The following is a 20,101-nucleotide window of genomic DNA, read 5'->3' on the forward strand; positions in this document are numbered from 1 at the left end:
TGCCATTGCATTCTTTCCAAATCAATTCCCCTCTCCTTTGATAGTGCCCAGGTGCAGCTAGTGGAATGAAATCTCCGTTCTTCATTCCTTACTATTTTCAGTTGCTATATTAGAACTGAATATTTATATTGAATTATATAAATATATATATAAATATATAATATTGTCATTTGCCAATCTGACTTCAGTTCAGCAGTACTTTTGAGAACTAATGGCTAAGGCTTCAGTGTTTGCTTCAGTGGAATAGTTTTAAAAACCCATGTGTAATAATAAAATGACTAGAATATTTTAATTTTTTGTGTCATGGTGTATTTATTTGGTCTCTCCATTGCCTCTGTTTCAAATAGTGTTTCTTCTTCAGCCATGCACCTCTCCCATCTCCTTTGCTGCCTGTTGTAGATTGTCCTGAACTCTAGAGCAGTCTCCGGATGGTTAGTGTGCATTTTCATCCACTCCTGGTTTCTTGCACGCCCTTGCCTCCGTCCGGGGCACTTGCCTCCCAGCTGCCCAACGAATGGGCCGCTCTTTGTTTTTATCCTTACCCGGCATTTCCAAGGACTTGGTCGACAGAGAGGGTGTCTTTACTTCTTAGGGATTTCCCACGATCAGTATTGTGTGCAGAGTGAATAATAGTTTTTGAGGAAATGATATATACATATAAGAAACCAAGTCATTTGATGTTCGGGCTAAGTCATGTCCATAGTTACCACTTGATGGAGGACAACATGTTGTATTTCTCAAAAGCTATCCTTAGAACTACTGCTCCTGAAGTTGTGGTACTGGGACACAACACTGTAACTGTTGAGAGAAAGGGTCCTATTCATTGCGTTCTGCTGCCTGGACCTCCTGTCATCTGGGGACATTGGGACTTGGGAGCATCCCTTTTTGTATTGAAGTTTTTCTTTACTGAACCTTTTCTGCCCTCTCGGGGGTTATGCTCAAGGTAACGCAATAAGAAAAAAGCAATAAGCTGAACCTGGTTCTTCTGACTGCAGGTTTGAGTCCTTTTTGTTTTGCCTCATGCAGCTTCTTATTTAAGTATGTAAAACCTTACAGCAGTCATTTTACAGGTAAAGAAATCAAAGTCATCATACTCTGTCATAGCCTCTGCATTCAACAGTCCTTTGGGAAGCAGTTTGGAGGTATGCAACAAGAGGTTTCTGAAAGCGTACACCTTTTGACTTGATAACACTCCTTAAGAATCTACCTTAAAGAACAATCAGAGGTACAGGCAAATCTTTTTGAACAACAGTAAGAAATCAGGACTAATCTAACATTCCAACAATGGAGTGGTAGAATAGTTGTTGGTCTGTTTGGTAGAATATTATGCAACAGTTTAAAAGTGGTTTTGAAAGATTTTCAGTAATGTGGGGAAATAGGAAACAAATAGTAATCCAAAAGAATGAAAGATATCAAACAATGTAGTAAAATCCAAACTCTGTAATAAATTAAAATATGCTTAATTAAAAAAATATATGCTTAATTAAAGGACTGGGATAAAATATGCAGAAGGTTTGATTGGATCATCTCTGGGTAGTGACATTAGAGGTGATTTTAATTTTTTCCTTTTAATTTTCTGTAATTCCCAATTACAGCAGTTTATAATCAGAAAGTACTAAAAATTATTAAAATGTTTAGTTAAAGTAGAAAAAGAATGACATTTCTAACCCTATTAATTCAAAAGAATGAGAACTCATGCAAATTTCAGAATTTAAGTGGTTTTAGTGGGATCTAATTTTGCAAAGGAATACTTGATCCCAAGTGATTCTTTTTCATTTTTTTTTCTTTTTCTTTTAGTCAAGATGTGATTGTATAGGGTGCTGAAAGCCTTGTGGTAAATGAGATAGTGTTCTGAATGTTTTTCATGAAGGGGGCAAATATAGTCAGTGTGCATCTTACAGTAAATCTAATGGTGAAAGATTGGGCTTCGGAGCAAGCCTCTGCCCCTCCTAGCTTTGGGACTTTGACCAGGTTATGTAGTCTGTTTCCTTATCTATAAATTGAGCTTGTGAGGGTTAAATGATACGATGTGTTTAAAAGTCTTTAGCACAATTCTGGCACTTAATAATCACTTAGATGATAGTATAGCTGAAATGATAAATGATAGCTGATATAATAGTACCCTGGAAGGAAGACTTCCACATTTTCTTACATACAGTATTTAGGAGAGGCATAAGTGAAGCTGTTTACAATGATTTTTTTGTCTAATACAACATTACTACTTCAAAGACTGTATAAAGACAAAGTAATATGTAATATTCTGCTTCCCCTTCCATCCACCCGAGGATGGAAATGTTCTACACCTTCTCTAAGCTTGTGTAAGCATAAACACAACAAGATGTCTGGTTTTGCTTGTTATTCACTCTGCCAATAGCTACAGAATTTTTAACAGGTTTCACTCTGAGGCCATAGGTCCAGATGTAATTAATTTTTAATAACCACAGCAATACCCTACATAGTGCGGCTATGCCAGAATTTATCTGGACATTATTGTGGATGTTCGGGTTGTTTTTAGTCCTCTCCCCTCTATGGATAATGTTTACTACAGCATCCTTATATATAATCCTTTAGATTCATTGGTTTTATTTCCAGAGTTTCAAAAGTGGCATTGCTGTGTCAGTGGCATTGTTGTTATAGTGCAGAGCGATTTGGGGTTACACAAGCTGTGTAAAACACTGTTGGTTCCTGCCCTCTTACAGTCTAATAAAGAACAGATACGCATTTACTTTCCCAGGGATTTTTTATTTACTTAAATACAAAAATTTCAGTTAAGAGTTTTTATTTCCTGAGAAGTGTGAAATCCTTGACATTCTGAGATGTAGGTATAAATCAAGAGCAAAGGGAGCCTTTTGAATTAGGTTTACTCTGTGTAGTATTTGTTAGAAATTATACATAGTTCATTTTTTAAGAATTAAAGATCCAACTTGAGACCTGAAACACTTGACCTTTGCCCTCCTGTTGCTCACACCCTGCAGGGTTGCAGCCTCCCTCGTGCAGGGCCAGGCTTGGTCAGTACTGATGTGGGCAGCTGAGCAGATCTTCAATTTTGAGATCTGTAGTAACAGGAATGGTAATATGCTGATGAATTGTTTTTACAGCAGTGAAGTTACTGTGCTAGCGGTAGACAGGTGTCTCTTCTTTGTAGTGTCACTGAAAGCTGCCTAGTGCACCAGCTTTTCCAAGGATCCACTTGGTGTGCGTGTGCATGCATGTGTGTGGGGGTGTGTGTATTTATGTGTCTACCATGCAGGGGACAGAGAAGAAAGGACAATTTTGATGATTTTGCTGTATGTGTAGGTAGTCTGTCTACATGTAGGTACCCACCGTAGCATGACCATCTCTGTTAAGAAGCTTTGTTATCCCCCATTAGTAATTAACATCTGGTTACATCAGCTGGGATTATGCAACCCTTTAACAGCTGACACTAGTTCATACCTGTTTTCATTCTTTTCTCCCCTCTGATTCAGCTGCTTGGCTTTGGCCAAGTGACCGCATTGTAACACTTCAGAACCTGCTTAGTTGTATACCTATCTCGCTGAAGTCACAAATCTGAAACCCACCCGGCACCTCGTGGTGATTCCCAGTCACTGGGACCTGTAGGTGCTTGTTTTGCTTTCATGTTTTGTCTCCTTCTGATGAGGAGCCTTTACTTTAAAAATTCTATAGCCATTGGCTTATTTGAAAGCAGTTTTACTCCTGTGACACTTACTAGGCAGTCGTGTTTCCTTGGGTTTCTGCAATATTCTGTGGAATAGCAGCAAGAACAAGGGCAGTGATCACAAACATTTTAATAGGACTTTCCGTGTGCCAGGCACTGTGCTGGCACTTGATGTATTACTAACTCATATCCTGCCAACAGCTATGTGGTGGGTACTATTATCACCCCAGTGTTGTAAGTGCAGATAGTGAGGCAGCTTCTGCACTAGGGTTATACAGCTTGTAAGTGCCTTATGCACACACATTTCTCTGCAGGCACAGAGAATTGTTTTGTATCTGGGTGAGGCTTGCTCTGGGGCTCAAGACACCAGGAGCAGGGAAGCCGGGACTAGATGCACAGACCCCGTCGGAGAGAACTGGCAGAGGTGCTTGGCTGCTGCTTATGTTTGAGTAGGAAGTGACACGGAGAAGTCCTCCCATCCGAAAGCCCGGGACCTGTGAGCGAAGTTGAGGGAGCCCAGGCACGGGCAGGAAGGAAACGGAAAGGGAGGTGTGGAAAACTTTGCTAAGGAAGGAGGTCACTTGCAACAGCCTCTCACAAAGAGCCCCTCTCTGGACCAGTTTTGTCCCTTCAGGGCACACATCCCGGAGGAGGGTGAAGCAAGTTAAAGGTATGTTAACCTTCAGCGAGGTTCTTGTATTTTGAGGAGTCAGGCTGGGACACCTCTTCGGTCGCTCTTGCGATTGTGTTTTGGAAGAGGTTGTTTGCGACATGCTAGGATGACCCCACTCTCCGGCACAGACTGGCCCTGTAGGAAAGCCGGCTAGGTAAGAGGCACTGCGGGGGAGTGGGGTAGGCAGGGGCAGAACCCCCATCTTGCTGCCATTTCCCCTGGAAAGAACACCCTAGGGCTGAAATTGGATTACCAGCCTCGGGGGCCATCTCTCTGGTATCTGAATAAAGGCCACTGTGGTGAGCAGAGAGACTGCAGGTGACATGGCATCACCTTTCCTATAGAATGTGGTTGCCTGCGACTGTCATTGTTATTTTTATATCACCAAGTCGTAGTTTCCAATCCCCTTTCTGAGTAATTTTAGCCTGATTCATTAAGAATGTGGGTCAGATAGTGTAATTTAATTAAGTTATTCACCTCTCCAGCCTCGGTGCCTAGTCTGTTAAATGGGGGCATTGGGAATAGCCATCTCATAGGGCTGTTGGAGATAATGCTCAGCACCATGTCCCTGTCATTGTGTCTGCCTTAAACATGGAGGTCTGTGGCCTTCTTAGGGTTCTGACACTTAGAGCAGTCTCCTGTTCTGGGGCCCGGCTGTGATCAGCTCTGACATTCCAGGGCACGCATCACCATAGGTGTAGACATTGCCAGCTGAAGAACTAGAACTGGGGAGTTGCAGATTGTTCAGTCTCAAAGGTGGGTGGAGTCTCTCAGGACAAAGCATTCTTGGCACGAGCAGACAGAGAAAGCGCAGTGGAGAAGTAAGCCAGAGTCAGGTGTGCTGGTACGGTTGGTGACCCAGGGTGGACAGGGAAGGATCCCTTATCTTATGCCTGATTGGTGGTTCTTTGCATTTTATGCAACTTGCCAGTTTACCTACAAAAGGAATTTTCCTTGCCATCTTTAAAAATGAGATGAATACTCTTACTGTCAATTCGATTGAGTTAAATGCAAGTTTAATGTGGAAGGGCAAGTGGGTGTGGGTGGAAAGATAATTCGGACTCCTTTTCTCTAATGCACACCTCTGCTGAGTGGGCACTTGTTATGTGTTTTACCAGGTTACTTTGCAAAATACCATTTAAGAAGTATTTCTTGATTTAAGAGGAAAATGTTTCAAGCCCATACAAAACCATAGAGAATGGTGTGAGCGCTGGCATGACCTGTCTCCCACCTTAACAACTGTTCCTCGTGGCCAGTGTTGCATCATCTGTACCCTCACACAATTCCTGTTGTTTTTAAGCAAATCCCAGGCAACATATTATTTTATCCATAAATATTTAAAATGTACTTTGAGTGCCTCAGATGTTGCAGTAAAGTCAAAGATGAAAATTTTCTTGCTTTAAGATCTTTCTTGCAGGAAGACCATGTCTCTATAGAAACCTCAGAGAGGTGGTCCTCAAAATGGAGTGGGATGGTGATTTTTTTTAAACAACTACTCGGGAGGCTATTTTCAAACCATGTGTCCTTCTAGAGCATTTCCTCTTCCCCCTCCACACCCCTTACTGCCCCCCCACCCCTCCAGCTGAAAATTGCAATGTTTGAATACTTCATAGAACTGGTTTGCTTTGACTGTGAGAGCAGAAATAAAAGATAAACTTCTTGCTTAGGGGAAAATGTGATTCCAGGTAAGGGAAGCTTTCCCTCTCAAGGACCATTTTTGGGTTGTTCTTTTCAGCCACCACGATGGGACTATTTAAAGATAATATTTATTCTGTGCCTTCTCAACCAGAGAATGCTGGATATTATTCAGCTCATGCCTATTCGCTACAGGACATTTCGGCACAGACTTCCATGCCGTGGAGTGTTTATTTTTATAGTTTACCTGTCACCTCCCTCGTTGCCATTTATCCCCTGTTCGTGCTTTGCCTAATCTCTTTTAAATCTAAGGGCTAAGAAGCAACGTATATAAATGCATATAAAGTTAGAGTAAGTGAACTGTGAGGGTGTTTTTCTGTTTCCTGAGCAAAGTGTATGTTGGAATGAAGGACTTTGTGATATTTGACTGCTCAAAAAATCTTTTGGCTCCATTTCCTGGTTTTTAGTGAAATTCTGCAGGGATGTGGTTACCGTGTAGGTGTCACTGTACTGAGGATTCTTCTAACTTCAGATACTTAGCTTAAGAACGGCCTGAATTCCCAGCCCATTTCAATTACATAGTCAGGGCCCAGGAAAGTTGGAAAATTTATTTTTGGACAAGTTTCTCTCAGTCTCACCACTGAATGTTTGAAAGTGAGTTAGGAAGGAGAGGAAGGAATTTAAAAACGGCACCATTCTGCTTTTGCTGTGGTGGTTATAGAGCAACTGAAAAGTTAGGGGCTTGTGTTTGAAACCTTGCCAAAAATTTTACTTGACTAAAAAGAATTTGCTATATGGCTCTAATCTTGGTATTCTACAGCAATAAAAGTTATAGAGGAAACTAATAGTCTGATTTTCACCAAACAAAACCAACTTCCTCTCTGCTGTTTCTTAAGGGGGAACTCAGTGAAGGTTATTTTCAATATGCCTTTCTTTCCTACCGCATCCCTTTTAAAAATCTCCTTCAGAAAATGACATTGATTTTTAAAAATCTGAGCTGTGCCTTTTTCAGGTTTGTACACAGGATGGACGGGTTACATCAGTTTTTCCTTTCTCACACCCAGACCAGGGTTACGTACTTGTGTGAGGTGTGCGTGGGCGTTCGGTCATGATACGCAATGCTGGAAAAATCCCAGGGACTGTTGGTAAATATGGAATGCCAATGAACAGCAGTTAGCTTAAGTGAGTGGTTTCAAACGGAACTTTAGGGGAAAAAACAGGTAGGTATATATATATATAACATAGCATGGGAAATAAAAAGACAGTGTGATGACCATGTTTAAGATTTGGATTTTAATTTCTTTTCCATACAGACTATGCAGTAATTCAAGAGAGAGGATTAAGGTGTATTTGGTGGATAATATGAAAGACCTCTCCACTTTTTACCCTCATTTTTAAAGATATATTAGGTCAGCCAAATGACATTTTCTGTATTATAAGAAAGCTGTGTTTGCCTTGTATTTTCTCCTTTACAAGTTTTTCCACTGATATGTTTAGGAGAAAAAAAAAAATGAGAGTACAAGATACTGGTAATCCAGAACTGATACTTAAAAATGGAAACTTACATTTTAGAGCTTTTAGGAAGCTGATGGGTCAGGAGTGGGTTTTAGGAAACTTTCCCGGGTGTTGTCTTTTGCCACAGCCTATTGTTTACAGAGTAAATGTCCCAACAAATTGCTTTCGGAGTCATAGGCACATTAGAATATTTGTCACATTGATAGTTCTATTGTAGTTTTTGTGAAGAACTTCCATGGGACATGACATCTCTCTCCAGACCACCCCCAGTATAAGACACCTCAGCTTGGGAAACCGGTGGTGGGAATGTTCTTTTAGCAGTCTGGGTTCAATTCTTTCTCTCCCAAAGAGCACCAGTGAGCTGCATAACTTCTCATCACTTTCTCCGCAATTTAATCCTCTCTTAAGCCCCCCAAAGCCAGTCCCTTCTCAGGCTCTGAATTCCTCAAGTGTCACTGAGGTCACCTGGGGGCTCTGCCCTACCTTGGTGTCAAAAACTCAACTATTTCAGGATTCATTCTTCCTTTCATTGTAAGAACAACTATTTATTTAGGTTCCTGCCATGTACACAGCTCCACTTCAGGGTTATAGGCCCGGCTGCAGATCTGATGCTGACACAGATCTTTCCCTTCAGAATTCTAACGGGGGACCTAAGACAGTCAGGGAGGCTGTGGTATGCCGTCAACTGTAGAGACACAGCCATGTGGATTATAAGACCAAAGTCAATTTGGAATCCATTTTCCATTGGAAAAAAGAACAGTTGCTAGACACTATACACATGTATATTATTTGTTGGCTAAGTTATGAAGATGACCACAGGCTTCTGGCTCACTTAGGATGGGCTTTTTAGGGAACATTCATCTCATGATTGGCTTCTTACTGCTTCTGTTTTCAGTTTATTGTGCTTCAGATATGTTTTGTTGTTTTGCATTTTTTTTTTTTTTTGAAAATTGAAGGTTTCCTGCATCGAGCAAATCTGTTGGCACCATTTTTCTCATAGCATTTGCTCACTTTGTGTGTCTGTTCACATTTTGGCAATTCCCATATCATTTCAAGCTTTCCCATTGTTACTTTATTTGTTATAGTGACCTGTGATCCATAATCTCTGATGTTAACTATTGTAGTTGTTTCGGGGCGCCAGGAACTGCACTCATCTAAGTCAGTGAACTAAGTGGATGAATGTTGTGTGTGTTCCGACTGCTCTACCAAAAAGCTGTTCCCCCGTCTCTCTCCTTCTCCTCGGGCCTCCCTATTCCCTGAGATATAACGGTATTGAAATTAGGCCGATTAATAACTCTATCATGGCCTCTAAGTGTTTAAGTGAGAGAAAGAGTCTCATATCTCCCACTTTAAATCAAAAGCTAGAAATGATTAAGTTCAGTGAGGAAGACATGTTAAAAGCTGGGATAAGCCAGAAGGTAGGCCTTTTGTGCCAAACAGTTAGTCAAGTTGTGGATGCTAAGGAAAAGTGCTTGAAGGAAATTAAAAGTGCTACTCCAGTGAAAACACAAATAATGACAGTGAAACAACCTCATTGCTGATATGGAGAAAGTTTTAGTGTCTGGATAGATCAAACCCTTAAGCCAAAGTCTAATCCAGAGCAAGGCTCTGACTCTCTTCAAGTCTGTGAGGGCTGAGAGAGGTGTGGAAGCTGCAGAAGAGTTTGAAACTTGCAGAGGCTGGTTGGTTCATGAGGTTTAGGGAAAGAAGCCATCTCCATAATATAAGAATGCAAGGTGAGGCAGCAAGTGTGGATAAGGAGCTGCAGCAGGTTATCCAGACATCTAGCTAAGATCGTTCATGAAGGTGGCTACTGTAAACAACGGATTTTCAGTGTAGACAAACAGCCTTCTTAGACTTTAATAGCTGCAGAGGAGAAGTCAGCACCTGGTTGCCAAGTTTCCAGGGACAAGCTGACTTTCTTATAGGGGCTAATGGAGCCAGTCACTAGAAGTTGAAGCCAGTGCTCATTGACCATTCCCAAAATTCTCGAGCCCTTAGAAATGATGCTAAATCTACTCTGCCTGTGCCCTGTAAATGGAACAAGAAAGCCTGGATGATAACACTTCTGTTTACAGCATGGTTTACTGAGTATTTGAAGCACACTGTTGAGAACTGTTCAGACAAAAAGATTCCTTTCTAAATATTACTGCTCATTGATAATGCACCTCCTCACTCAAGAGCTCTGATGGAGATGTACGATGAGATTAATTTTGTTCTCGTGCCTGCTAACAGATCTATTCTGCAGTCCATGGTTCAAGGAGTCATTTTGACTTCCAAGTCTCCTTATTGAAGACATGTATTTTATAAAGCTATAGCTGCCATAGATAATAAGTGATTCTGCTGTTGGATCTGAGCAAAGGCAATTGACAGCCATCTGGGAAGGATTCACCATACTAGATGCCATTAGGGAGATTCATGTTTCATGGAAGAGGTCAAAGTATGAACATTAATGGGAGTTTGAAGGAAGGTGATTGAAACCCTCATGGATGACTTTGAGGAGTTCAACACTTAAGTGGAGGAAGTAACTGCGTATATGGTGGGAACAGAAATAGAGCTAGAATTACAAGTGGAGCCTGAAGATGTGACTGAATTACTGCAATTTTATAAGGAGTTGTTTCTTATGAATGAAAAGAAAAGTGGTCCTTGGGATGGAATCTGCTTCTGGCAAAGATGCTATGAAGACTGTTGAAATGATAAAGGATTTAAAATTTTCTGTAGACTTGGTTGTTAAATCAGTGGCAGGGTTTGAGAGGACTGACATCAAATTTGAAAGAAGTTCTGTGGATGAAAAGCTATCAAACAGCATCTCATACTACACAGTAATTGTTTATGAAGAGTCCATGGATGGGGCAAATTTTGGTGTCTTTAAAAAATTGCCACAGCCACCCAGCCTTCAGCAACCACCACCCTGATCAGTCAGCAGCCATTAACATTGAGGCAATACTTTCCATAGCTAAAAAAGATTGACTCACCGAAAGCTGAGATGATGGTTAGCATTTTTTAACAATAAAGTATTTTTTCTCATTAAAAGTATGTGCATTGTTTTTTTAAGACATAATGCCATTGCACACTTAATAGAGTACAGCATAGTGTAAACCTAACTTTTATATGCACTGGAAAACAAATAAACTCATTTGACTCACTTTATTGTGATACTTTATTGCAGGGGGTCTACATCCGAACCCAAAGTATGTCTGAGATCTGCCTTACAATGTAGCAGAGCTGACAATGCACAGTTCAGTTTTATACTTGCTGAATTTCTGTCATAGCTTCATATTAAATTCTGTGTCCTTCGTTTTGCTGTTTTCTTTTTTTTCTTTCTCCATAGCAGATGGTAAGATACTGAAGTCCTTTTCATAATTGCTTTGCTATCCTTTGAAAAAGCCCAGTTTGAGATGAGGGAGACTGGGAAGGGCGCACACCCACAGCTGTGGGAGCTCCACAGAAACATTTTGTCCATTACTTCTTATATGCAGGTGAGGTAGGGATTGTCTGTACAGATGAGTGAACTGAGGTGTTAAGTAGCTTGGCATTTTGTCTTATCTTTCATAGCTATTTTTTTTCAATGATGGTTTGGATGAAGGTTTACACATTGCCTTTTATTGTAATTTGTAAGTGTCCTTTACTCTAGAGCAACACCCCCTTCAGTCTCCCCTATTATTTTTCTTTCACATGGAGATTGAAAAGGGTCATTGCTCTAGAGTAAAGTAACTTTTAGAAGGACCAGGCCAGTTTTCTTATAGCTTTTTTATTGATACCTTACCTGGCAAGTTTCTTACAAATTGAAGATTTAAAAAGTTAAAAAAAAACTTAAAAAATGACCAGGTTTTTCTAGGAGATGTAATGCCAGATTGACAATATTGCTTTTGATATACCATTTTTAGTAGTTAATATGTTTTAAGCTAATCTTTATTTATAAAAGTAATATAAGGCAGTTGTAAAATGTTAGAATAATTTAGAAATATATAAAAATAAAAAGTGAGAGTTTTATTTAATATCACTGCTAGTTAGCCCCAAGGTAGCAGTTAATCATTTTGGTGAACTTAAATTCTTTCCCCCTGCTTGTGTGTTTATTACAAAAACTGTGATCATCTATACATGTTGTGCAGTTTACTTTTTATTTCACTGTGGGTTATGGATGGCATCCTACAGAATGTATAGCAGGGATTGTTTTTCATAGTGGCTGGGGCAAATGTGCACCAAGCCAGTCACATTTTTTCATAGGTGTTTAAGGTGAGACACACCCAAATGTGAAGTGCCTGGCCCAGGATTAGAAATGTGGCTTGTGTTCACAGAGCAAATATTTTTCTCTGTTTGAGGCTCCCCATTTAATGTAGGAGTAGAATCTTGGGGTCTTCTGCCTTGTCATTCAACAAGCTGAGGGAACGTGTGAGTAGTAAACTCTGAATTCTGGCTCTTTTCCTCTTTTGGGGGTGGGTCCTTCCATATTCTCTCCTACAGCTATCAGGAGATCATTAGGTTGGCTTACCTTGGAAGTAGACACTCTGCCAACATAAAGTGATTTAGAAATGTTAATAGATATTACCAAGCCAGAGACTCTGGCCTGTATACTTTAAGCCATCATAAAGCCTACCTGTCATGCTTAGGAATGTGCCAAGGGCCGGCATCAAACACCGGCCAAGGGAGTCTGGGAGTGTGTTTTTCTGTGTTGTACACTTATGCCCTGACCACCTACTGGCAGGGAGTGGTTTCTAAATATCGGATCCATTTTATTTATGTATTCAAGAATTCCTACAAGTACTTATTCAGATTCATCCATGCAAGCATCAAGGGGCGCAGAGTAATCCTGTGGAAGAAGGGTGTGAAGACTGGTGGACTCCGCCTGTTGCAGGGAGTCAAGTTAACAGAACAATCCCATGAGCAAGAGATGGTGCTTTGAGCTTAATGGAGAACAGAGGGTTGAGCAGAGAGGCTGGATATTTCTGGCTTCTTTGGAAGGTACATACAATGCGCTTCCCTGTGAGTGTTGCTGGCTCAGAATGGGATGGTAAAGCCACTTTGGTTATTATTTTTTTCTTGTGTTCCTCATGGCAGTAACGTTATCGCTGGTATTTGGGACATCAGGGTGTCAGTAATTCTTGTTATTAGTAAGTTAAATTATCCATCATTTGGTGACAGGGCTTTTTCATCAAGCATTTTGTAAAAGAACAAAATGATGGTAGGGTGGTCCCCCACATCTAATAAATACTTGGTAAAAAAAAAAAAGGGGACAAAGAGTTGTGTTTTTTAAGTGCATCAAAGACTCCATCTATTTAAAATTTTTTTTAAAAAGGTGGAAGTTGCTGACTGTGTTAAATGCATATTCCCTTCATATGCTATCATCCATTCTAACAAAACAAAGTAACAAAATAAACATCAAATAATAAATAAGATAATACAGTAACTATTAAAATAAAAATAAGGTAAATAATGCTAATGAAAGGAAAGATGCAGTATTGTGAAAAGTGAAGCAAGATGAAATTTTGAATTCAGGATCGGTGAGTCACTTAAATCATTGAGTCACCTTTTTCATCTGAAAAACAGAGATCATAAAATGTACTCCATAGAGTCGATCATGAGGTCAAAATGAGATAAGGTATTTAGAAGTTGAAAAAACGGGGTTCAGATTCCACTGCTGCTTCCTTGAGCAGACACGATCGCACAGCGAAAAAGCCCGTGAATTCAGGGTTGCAGGGCTGTGCGTCCTGCCAAGAGTTCTTTTCATCTCTCCTGACCTGCTTCTTCAGCTGGAAAGGGAGTTGTATCAGGTCACCCCTGTAAGATAATGTAAGTTCGTGGACTCCACCAAATGCTTGGGGGCCACAGGGCCTGCTGGTTCTCAGATCCGGATGCTCATCTGTCGGGGGTTGTGCCGCAGTGTCGGAACAGTGCGGAACACGTGCCCTGCCGTGCGCAGCTCCCCTTCCAGCCAGTGACTTCGCCGCTTCTTTTCTGTTCACAGCCATCCTCCGGAGTGCCGCACCGGGCATGGGCACCTTTTTCCGTACCTGGAGGAGCACGGGCGTTCGTGTCATCATCACCCAGTCACGAAACTGCTAAGGCCAACCCAGGGGCGTGGGCGCCAGGAGAGCAGGGCGGCGCCCAAGCGCCACATAGCCATGCCTTTCGGCCTGAAGCTCCGCCGGACACGGCGCTACAACGTCCTGAGCAAGAATTGCTTTGTCACGCGCATCCGCCTGTTGGACAGCAATGTTATCGAGTGTACCCTGTCGGTGGAAAGCACGGGGCAGGAGTGCCTGGAGGCTGTGGCCCAGAGGCTGGAGCTGCGTGAGGTAAGTGTGTGCGAGATGAGTGGGTGAGCGCGACCCACTGAAGGGACCTGCCCTCCTCCGCCGCTGTCACTTGGCATCTGCTGTACTTTTCAGCCTCGTGTTTTACAAGGATCCCATGATTCTTAACATAAGCTTAATCTTGTAACTTTCAGTGGATCAGGAGACCTGCTCTGCTGTGAGAAGCAAGACCACCACCTAGAGCTTTGCATGGGGTGGTGGCTTCCTTTTTGCTTCAGCTGGCGGGCAGGTTTTGAGGGGGTTGGAAATAAGAGACTCTCCTTGCCAACGTCGTTTTCTCTCTTGAAAATAATCGAGTGGGTGGCCAGTGTTTTGTCATTAGGCTGCATACCAAGGAGAAAACTCCCACCTGTGGGATGGATGCAGCTGTTTTTATTTTATGTTTTCTATATTTTCCTCTTCAAAGGGGGAGGTGGGGGGAATCATTTAAAGTGAACGTGACCAGTGAGGCTTTTTGTGGGAGCTTGTGAAATGGGGGTTTTAAGATTCCTCATGACCCTTATTTTTTTTTAGTCCATCTGTGGGACTTTGGGCTTTAGGCAAACCCAGCCTTGACCACGAGGCTAGTCGGGTCTAGAAGAGGCGGGTTCCTTTTTCCTGCAGTATGTCCTTTTTAGCAAGCAAGCTCTGCTTTTTTTCTCATCTTATAGACATTCAGGAGAAGAGACCTTGGTGAGAAATGCTTGCAAGCATTCATATCTTGAGAGCCATTCGGCCCGTTGGCTGGCGGGTGAGGTGGTGCAGTTGAATGGTTGCCGCCTAAAATGACTGCCAGCCGCTGAGGTCCAGGCCTTGCTATGGACAAGGAAAAGCTCTGCAGTTGTCCTGGGCATGGTGACATCATGGCCCAATGCCTCAGTGGGATAGAGAGGAGGGGGCTGGTATCTGTTGGAAACGATGGTGTTTGATCTCTTTCCTCACCCCTTTCTATGTGCACAAAGGGATTGGGGTCAGGAAGCTCCCCTCCCCTTGGTGTCCTCCAAGGCTGTCATCCTCTGGGGGATTGTTCACCTGAGCGCTTCTGCCTCCTGCTGGTCTTCGTGCTCATACTTTGGGTTCAGTGATCAGGTCTTCCTTTGGCGTTTATTTCTTCTGTAGGAGACCATCCTGCCCCACAGATACGTGCAGCTTGGTAGTTGACACAGTGGAATAAACCTGTGACCTGTTCTGACCTGGCTGGCTGGTAGCTGGCTCTTTTTTGCTTATTAGTAGCACATTCTGGCATACACATCTAAACATGTACATGTGTGTGGCCATAAAGGGAAAATCTTAATACTATAGATCAGGTGGGCAGGAGATTGGTTTAATTCTTATAATAACTTCATAGATCATTTAAAAGGATATACAGTGGTTTTATCTCTGAGTGTTTCTAATAACTTAAATTAGAGTAATTAAGTGTTGTTCGCATGCATTGGGAGGCAGTATAGCATGTGGGTGAGTTGGTTAAAGGCACAGTCTTTGGAGTCTTGGACTTGGGTTCAGATTATAGTCCTGCCACTTATTAGTTACTTATCCTTGGAAAAGTTACTGCACTTCTCTAGACATCAGTTTTCTTACCTATAAATGTGAATAATGCTTCTTGTTTTTACCTTACTCCCCATATGGGGCTGTTGTAAATATTAAAAGAAATACAGTATGGGAAATATGTAGTACTGCATCTAATAATGTAGTTATTCCAATTCGAGAGTCTTAAAGGCAATTTTTCATTGAAGAAAATCTTGAACAATTGCCATACAGCAGGCACTGCTTTAGGACTTGATAAAATGAATATCAGTTAGATACAGTTTTGTCTTCAAGATACACACAGATGAGTAGGGGAACCCAGCATTTAAATCAACAGTTAAGACTGAATGTGATCAATGCTAAAATGCAGGGCAGGGGCAGGCCTGGGGCTGCAGCTGTCCACAGAGCTGATCAGTACATCCAGGCAGCAGGAGTGGATGCCTCAGTGAAAGATGAGCAGAGCCTTCACTCTTCATACAGGGGCTTGAAGGATATACTAGAGTTCAGCAGGTGGAAAAGAAGACAAGATCATTGGGGCATGGGGAACTGGATTTTTGAAGATACAAGGATGTGAATGAGCAGGTACCATTCTTGAGGGCTGAGAAGGCATCTGTGAATCACCAGGTAGTGCGTGTAAGGTGCAGGGTGAGGTGTGTTTAGAGATGTGTAGGGTAATGATTACTCTCAGCAGACTATTGTTTCTCTCAATGAGAAGGCAAAGGTCAACCTTGGACTATTCCACACCTCGAGTTGCTGCAAAGGATAAAGCAGTGAAGCCCAGATTCTGGTGTCAGGTGTGATGTGTAGGGTGATTGATCTTCTAGCATTAAGGTGGGGTTTGCTTTTATCACTGGCTTTATTTTGACCTGCTCTAAACAGGTGCATCCACGTGAGAGCAAGTCACTTTCTTTTTTATGCCTTTGTTCTGTGACACATGGTATTTCAGGTATGGCCTTGTGGGAAACAATCCTTTAGCTACTCTGGAACTCAAGGATAAGATAGAGCAATTGAACACCTTGTTCTTCATTTGCACATACAAACCTCCAGGATGAATGCATTGTCTACCCAGAATTTTATAAAAGAATAAAAGAAGCAGAATGTAAAAAATAAAAGCATCTTCTTTACTCATTTGACTTTGTATTTGGGTAATTTTCCAAATAGAGTTGGTGGTGTTTTTGAGGAGGAAGTGAAAACCCATCTCGAGTATAACAAAATGTTCAGTTAGGGTGGATACTTGGCTTTGCCGTTAGAAGTCTTCTGTAGTTTAGAGTATCCTCAACTCTGCAGTAGCTTTATATTAGTAAAGGAAAATTACTTTTGATTTAGTTTTTGACCTATACTAATTATAATTTGTGTTTTGATACTTAATTTCATTAGATAATTTAAAAAAATGATTTTATTTCTTAAAGCAGGTTTAAGTTTACCACAAAATTGAGTGGAAAGCATGGAGAGAGTTCCATATACCTCTTACTTCCCCACCCTGATGCCTCCCCCACTGTCAGCATCCCACACCAGAGTAGGGCATTTGTCACAACTGATGAACCCACATTAATACATCATCACCGAAAGTCCACAGTTTGCATGAGGGCTCACTCTCGGTGGTGTACATCCTGTGGGTTTTGACAAAGGTTTAACGGTGGGTATCCACATGGTAGACCACGTGAGGGTCACGTCTGGTTTTGAAAGCACTGAAGTGCTGCCAATTCAAATGGCATCCAGAGGGCCCAGGCCAGGTTCAGATGGTAAGCAAATACAGGCAAGCTCAGGGGAAGCTGAATACGATAGGGTCCCTGCTCCCAGAAACCCTAGATTTTAGAGAGTAACGCCAACAAACAGCAAAGAGAGTAGCCTGTACTGAGGTACAGAGACGGGAACGCACATGGAGTTTTCGGGGAAGGGCAGAGTTCGGACTGCTCACTTGTGGGTGTACGGAGAGGCCGTGACAGGAAGGTAGGAGTGTAGAAAGGCAGGTGGGAGCCTGATTTGAAAAGGTTTGATGTTTCTGGCTGGGAAGTTTTAACTGGATTCTATAGGACATTGTTTCACAATGTGTCACCCAGAGTAGAGGGTGATTGCACACAAGTTGTTTTTTACAGTTACCCAGCTAATGTGTAGTGGTTTATTTTTCAAAGCTGTTGGAATGTAATTGCATGATGGGCTGCTTCAGAGTCTGCTTAGAGTCATCTTTTGAAGCATTTTCCATGCCTCAGAGAATGTTTTCATGCATGTATGTAATTCCTGTATATTTTATGTGGAGGCATACCAACTCTATTTCTTCATTTCAACTGGAATACTGGGTACAGCAGGCAACCTAGTACAACTTAATGCAAGATATTTTAAATAGTCGCTTCTGAATGATTAGCTCTTCAAAATGCTGGAGATAAGATCATGGACTGAATCCTTAGTAATTGCCAAGACTGTCTGTAACCCTTGTAAATAGCATTAAAGCTGTGTCATTGTTCACGAAACTGGATAAACAAAACCTTCAAAAAGCATTCCCTATTAGTAGTTTATGTGGGGTATGCCACTATCTCTACAAATAAATGAAGAGACAACCCAAACTATTTTTAAAGGCCTTTTTATTAACTAGAATCTTTTCATGATACTGAAAGAGGGATCTTTGTCACTAAAGTATTCATATGCCCGTCAGCTACTGAAGAAACTAGTGTATTTTTGAGTGCATGCATCCATTTATATTTCCTCTGTTCAAATGCAAAAGTCAAATCAAGTAAACCAGGAAACTACTCATAAAGGACCTGTTTGTGTGGCTCTCCTTATATTGTTCTTTCTAGTGCATTTTTAGTAATTGATTCAGCGATGTGATTCCTCTCCCCGGAAACTAGTTCTTCTGCCTCTTTTTCTCTGTATTGCAATGAACTCAGTGCAGAATTCATGGCACCAGAGCTTTCTCTAAAGACAGCTAGAGAAATAAAATGGGATTTGTAGTTCAAGCCAGAGGTATTGTGAGGATTAAATGGGCCTAGCTGATGTTTGGTGCCCTCGGAGATAAACAAAACAAGTGTCTGGGGCATTTACTCAGGCAGTATAATGGGATCCTCATGGTGGTGGAGGAGGTGGTTTCTATTTGGAATCGTCTACCACATTCTCTTCAACCATACGGCAGTGTTTAACAGTGAAGCTCAGCTTCCAGAATTCAGCTAGCGTTTAAATTGGCAAGTCAGTTATGAACAGGAATGGTGTGGACTCAGCTGGACCTGATGAGATTAATGTTCACTTGGCTAATACACAGGAAGTTGATTGGTGCATATGTTAGTTTAAATGAGAGGTTAGGTTCTGATTCCATTTCCTGTGAGGCAGTGTATAGATGCGGCAGAACAAACTTGGGCTGCATCGTAAACTTGAATCAAGCAGGGTCTCAAAGCAGGTCTACAAGAGAACTTTGAGACAGGGCCTTTTTCCTCCACTGAATTCTTCAGAGGAAGAATGAGGGAGGTAGGGTGGGAATAGAGAAGATGACTTGGACATAGTTTCACAGAACAGTATGGGGATGGGGATCTCCTAAATGGACTTTCCTCTGCTAGGTAACCGAGTTTAGACTTCTAAAATTAGGTTGTTCTGGCCATATGTAGGTAGAAACTGTGCCTGGCAGGTTACCAGCCTCCCCCAATTCTACCCTGTACTGGAAATCCCATTTCTTGAGTAGTTATGTAATTATTTCACTGGATAAATGCATGGTGAGTCACCCTGAAATATTCTTTGTCCTCTGGAAAAGGTTGTATTGTAGCAACGAAAAGAAATCTCATGCCATGAACTAGGTTTTTGCATTAGAAGTGGTTTGCCTTGTTATTTAGAGCTCTGAACTATTAATTATGGCTCAAGACTACTGCCCACTGTGATTCCTCTTGTACCTCATCATCTTCCTTTTCAGTGCATGCATGTCTGTGTGTGTGTATACTCTGTGGAATATTATTTCTTGGGGTATCTTTTTGGAGTAAACTAAGTCTATTTTAATGATTCAGTGGGTGGGAATGAGAAAAGGAAATTTAAAATTCTATACTTCAGAAAGCACAGAAGCACTAAAAATTTATAATTTTTTTTTTTTGCAAAATTAATTGTAGAATGTTCATGCAGTTACTGTGGACCCTTTATCATTTGAATGTTACTAATTTGAGTGAATGTTATAATTCGAATGAAATATGAGCCATAAAATTACATACCCAAATGTTAAGGCTATACTTTCTGTGAAAGATAATAAATCATGGTGGGTCTTTTAAGGAGTTGCAAAGTTTGCCCTCTCTTTCTCTACCCAGGCTTATAAAAGGGCTCTTTTCCAACTAAAATTATTATATAGTGCATTCTTGTTTACATCTGTTACCTCATTTATTATATGCAAACTCACTCCCAGGCATCCCAAACACAGTGGGATACCCTTACGTGGCACTGTGTTCCATAAAGGAATAATGCAGAACTGCCTTGGACCCTTTTCAGACAGTTTGTTAAATTAAGTGCCCAGGTATCCTCATTTGAAGGTTAGCCTAAGCCTGCATCATAGATGCCCTAGGACAGCATCAGAGCGATGCTCCCTAGTCCCATAAACACCTGTAATGAGACTCGAAAGAAAATCTCAGGGAGGCGCAGTTTTGTGATTATATTTTTTCTTGTAGCTTTTAGGTTTTCATGTTATTTACTGGCTTTCCAGCTTCTGCCTGTGCCTGCTTCTTCCTGTTTATTTCCGGATAGCCTGTGGTTTCTAGTTGTGCGGTTCCTAGGGATGCCAGAGGGCTGATGACAGAGATTCTTGAGGCTTGCCTGCTTTCATTTCCGACGCTGCTGAACATCGGG

At 41.5% G+C, this 20,101-nt stretch overlaps 1 protein-coding gene across 2 annotated transcripts in view; it reads left to right on the forward strand.

Moving 5' to 3' along the window:
- The window catches only part of PTPN14 (protein tyrosine phosphatase non-receptor type 14), a 120,773-nt gene that overhangs the window by 17,890 nt on the left and 82,782 nt on the right, over positions 1-20,101 (forward strand). For both annotated transcript variants that reach the window (XM_073216924.1, XM_073216925.1), the window contains exon 2: positions 13,447-13,777. In XM_073216924.1, coding sequence (XP_073073025.1) covers positions 13,447-13,777 — 331 coding nt within the window. The remainder of the gene's footprint in view (positions 1-13,446; positions 13,778-20,101) is intronic.

Source organism: Manis javanica, chromosome 11 (assembly GCF_040802235.1).
Source record: "Manis javanica isolate MJ-LG chromosome 11, MJ_LKY, whole genome shotgun sequence".
Lineage (NCBI taxonomy): Eukaryota > Metazoa > Chordata > Mammalia > Pholidota > Manidae > Manis > Manis javanica.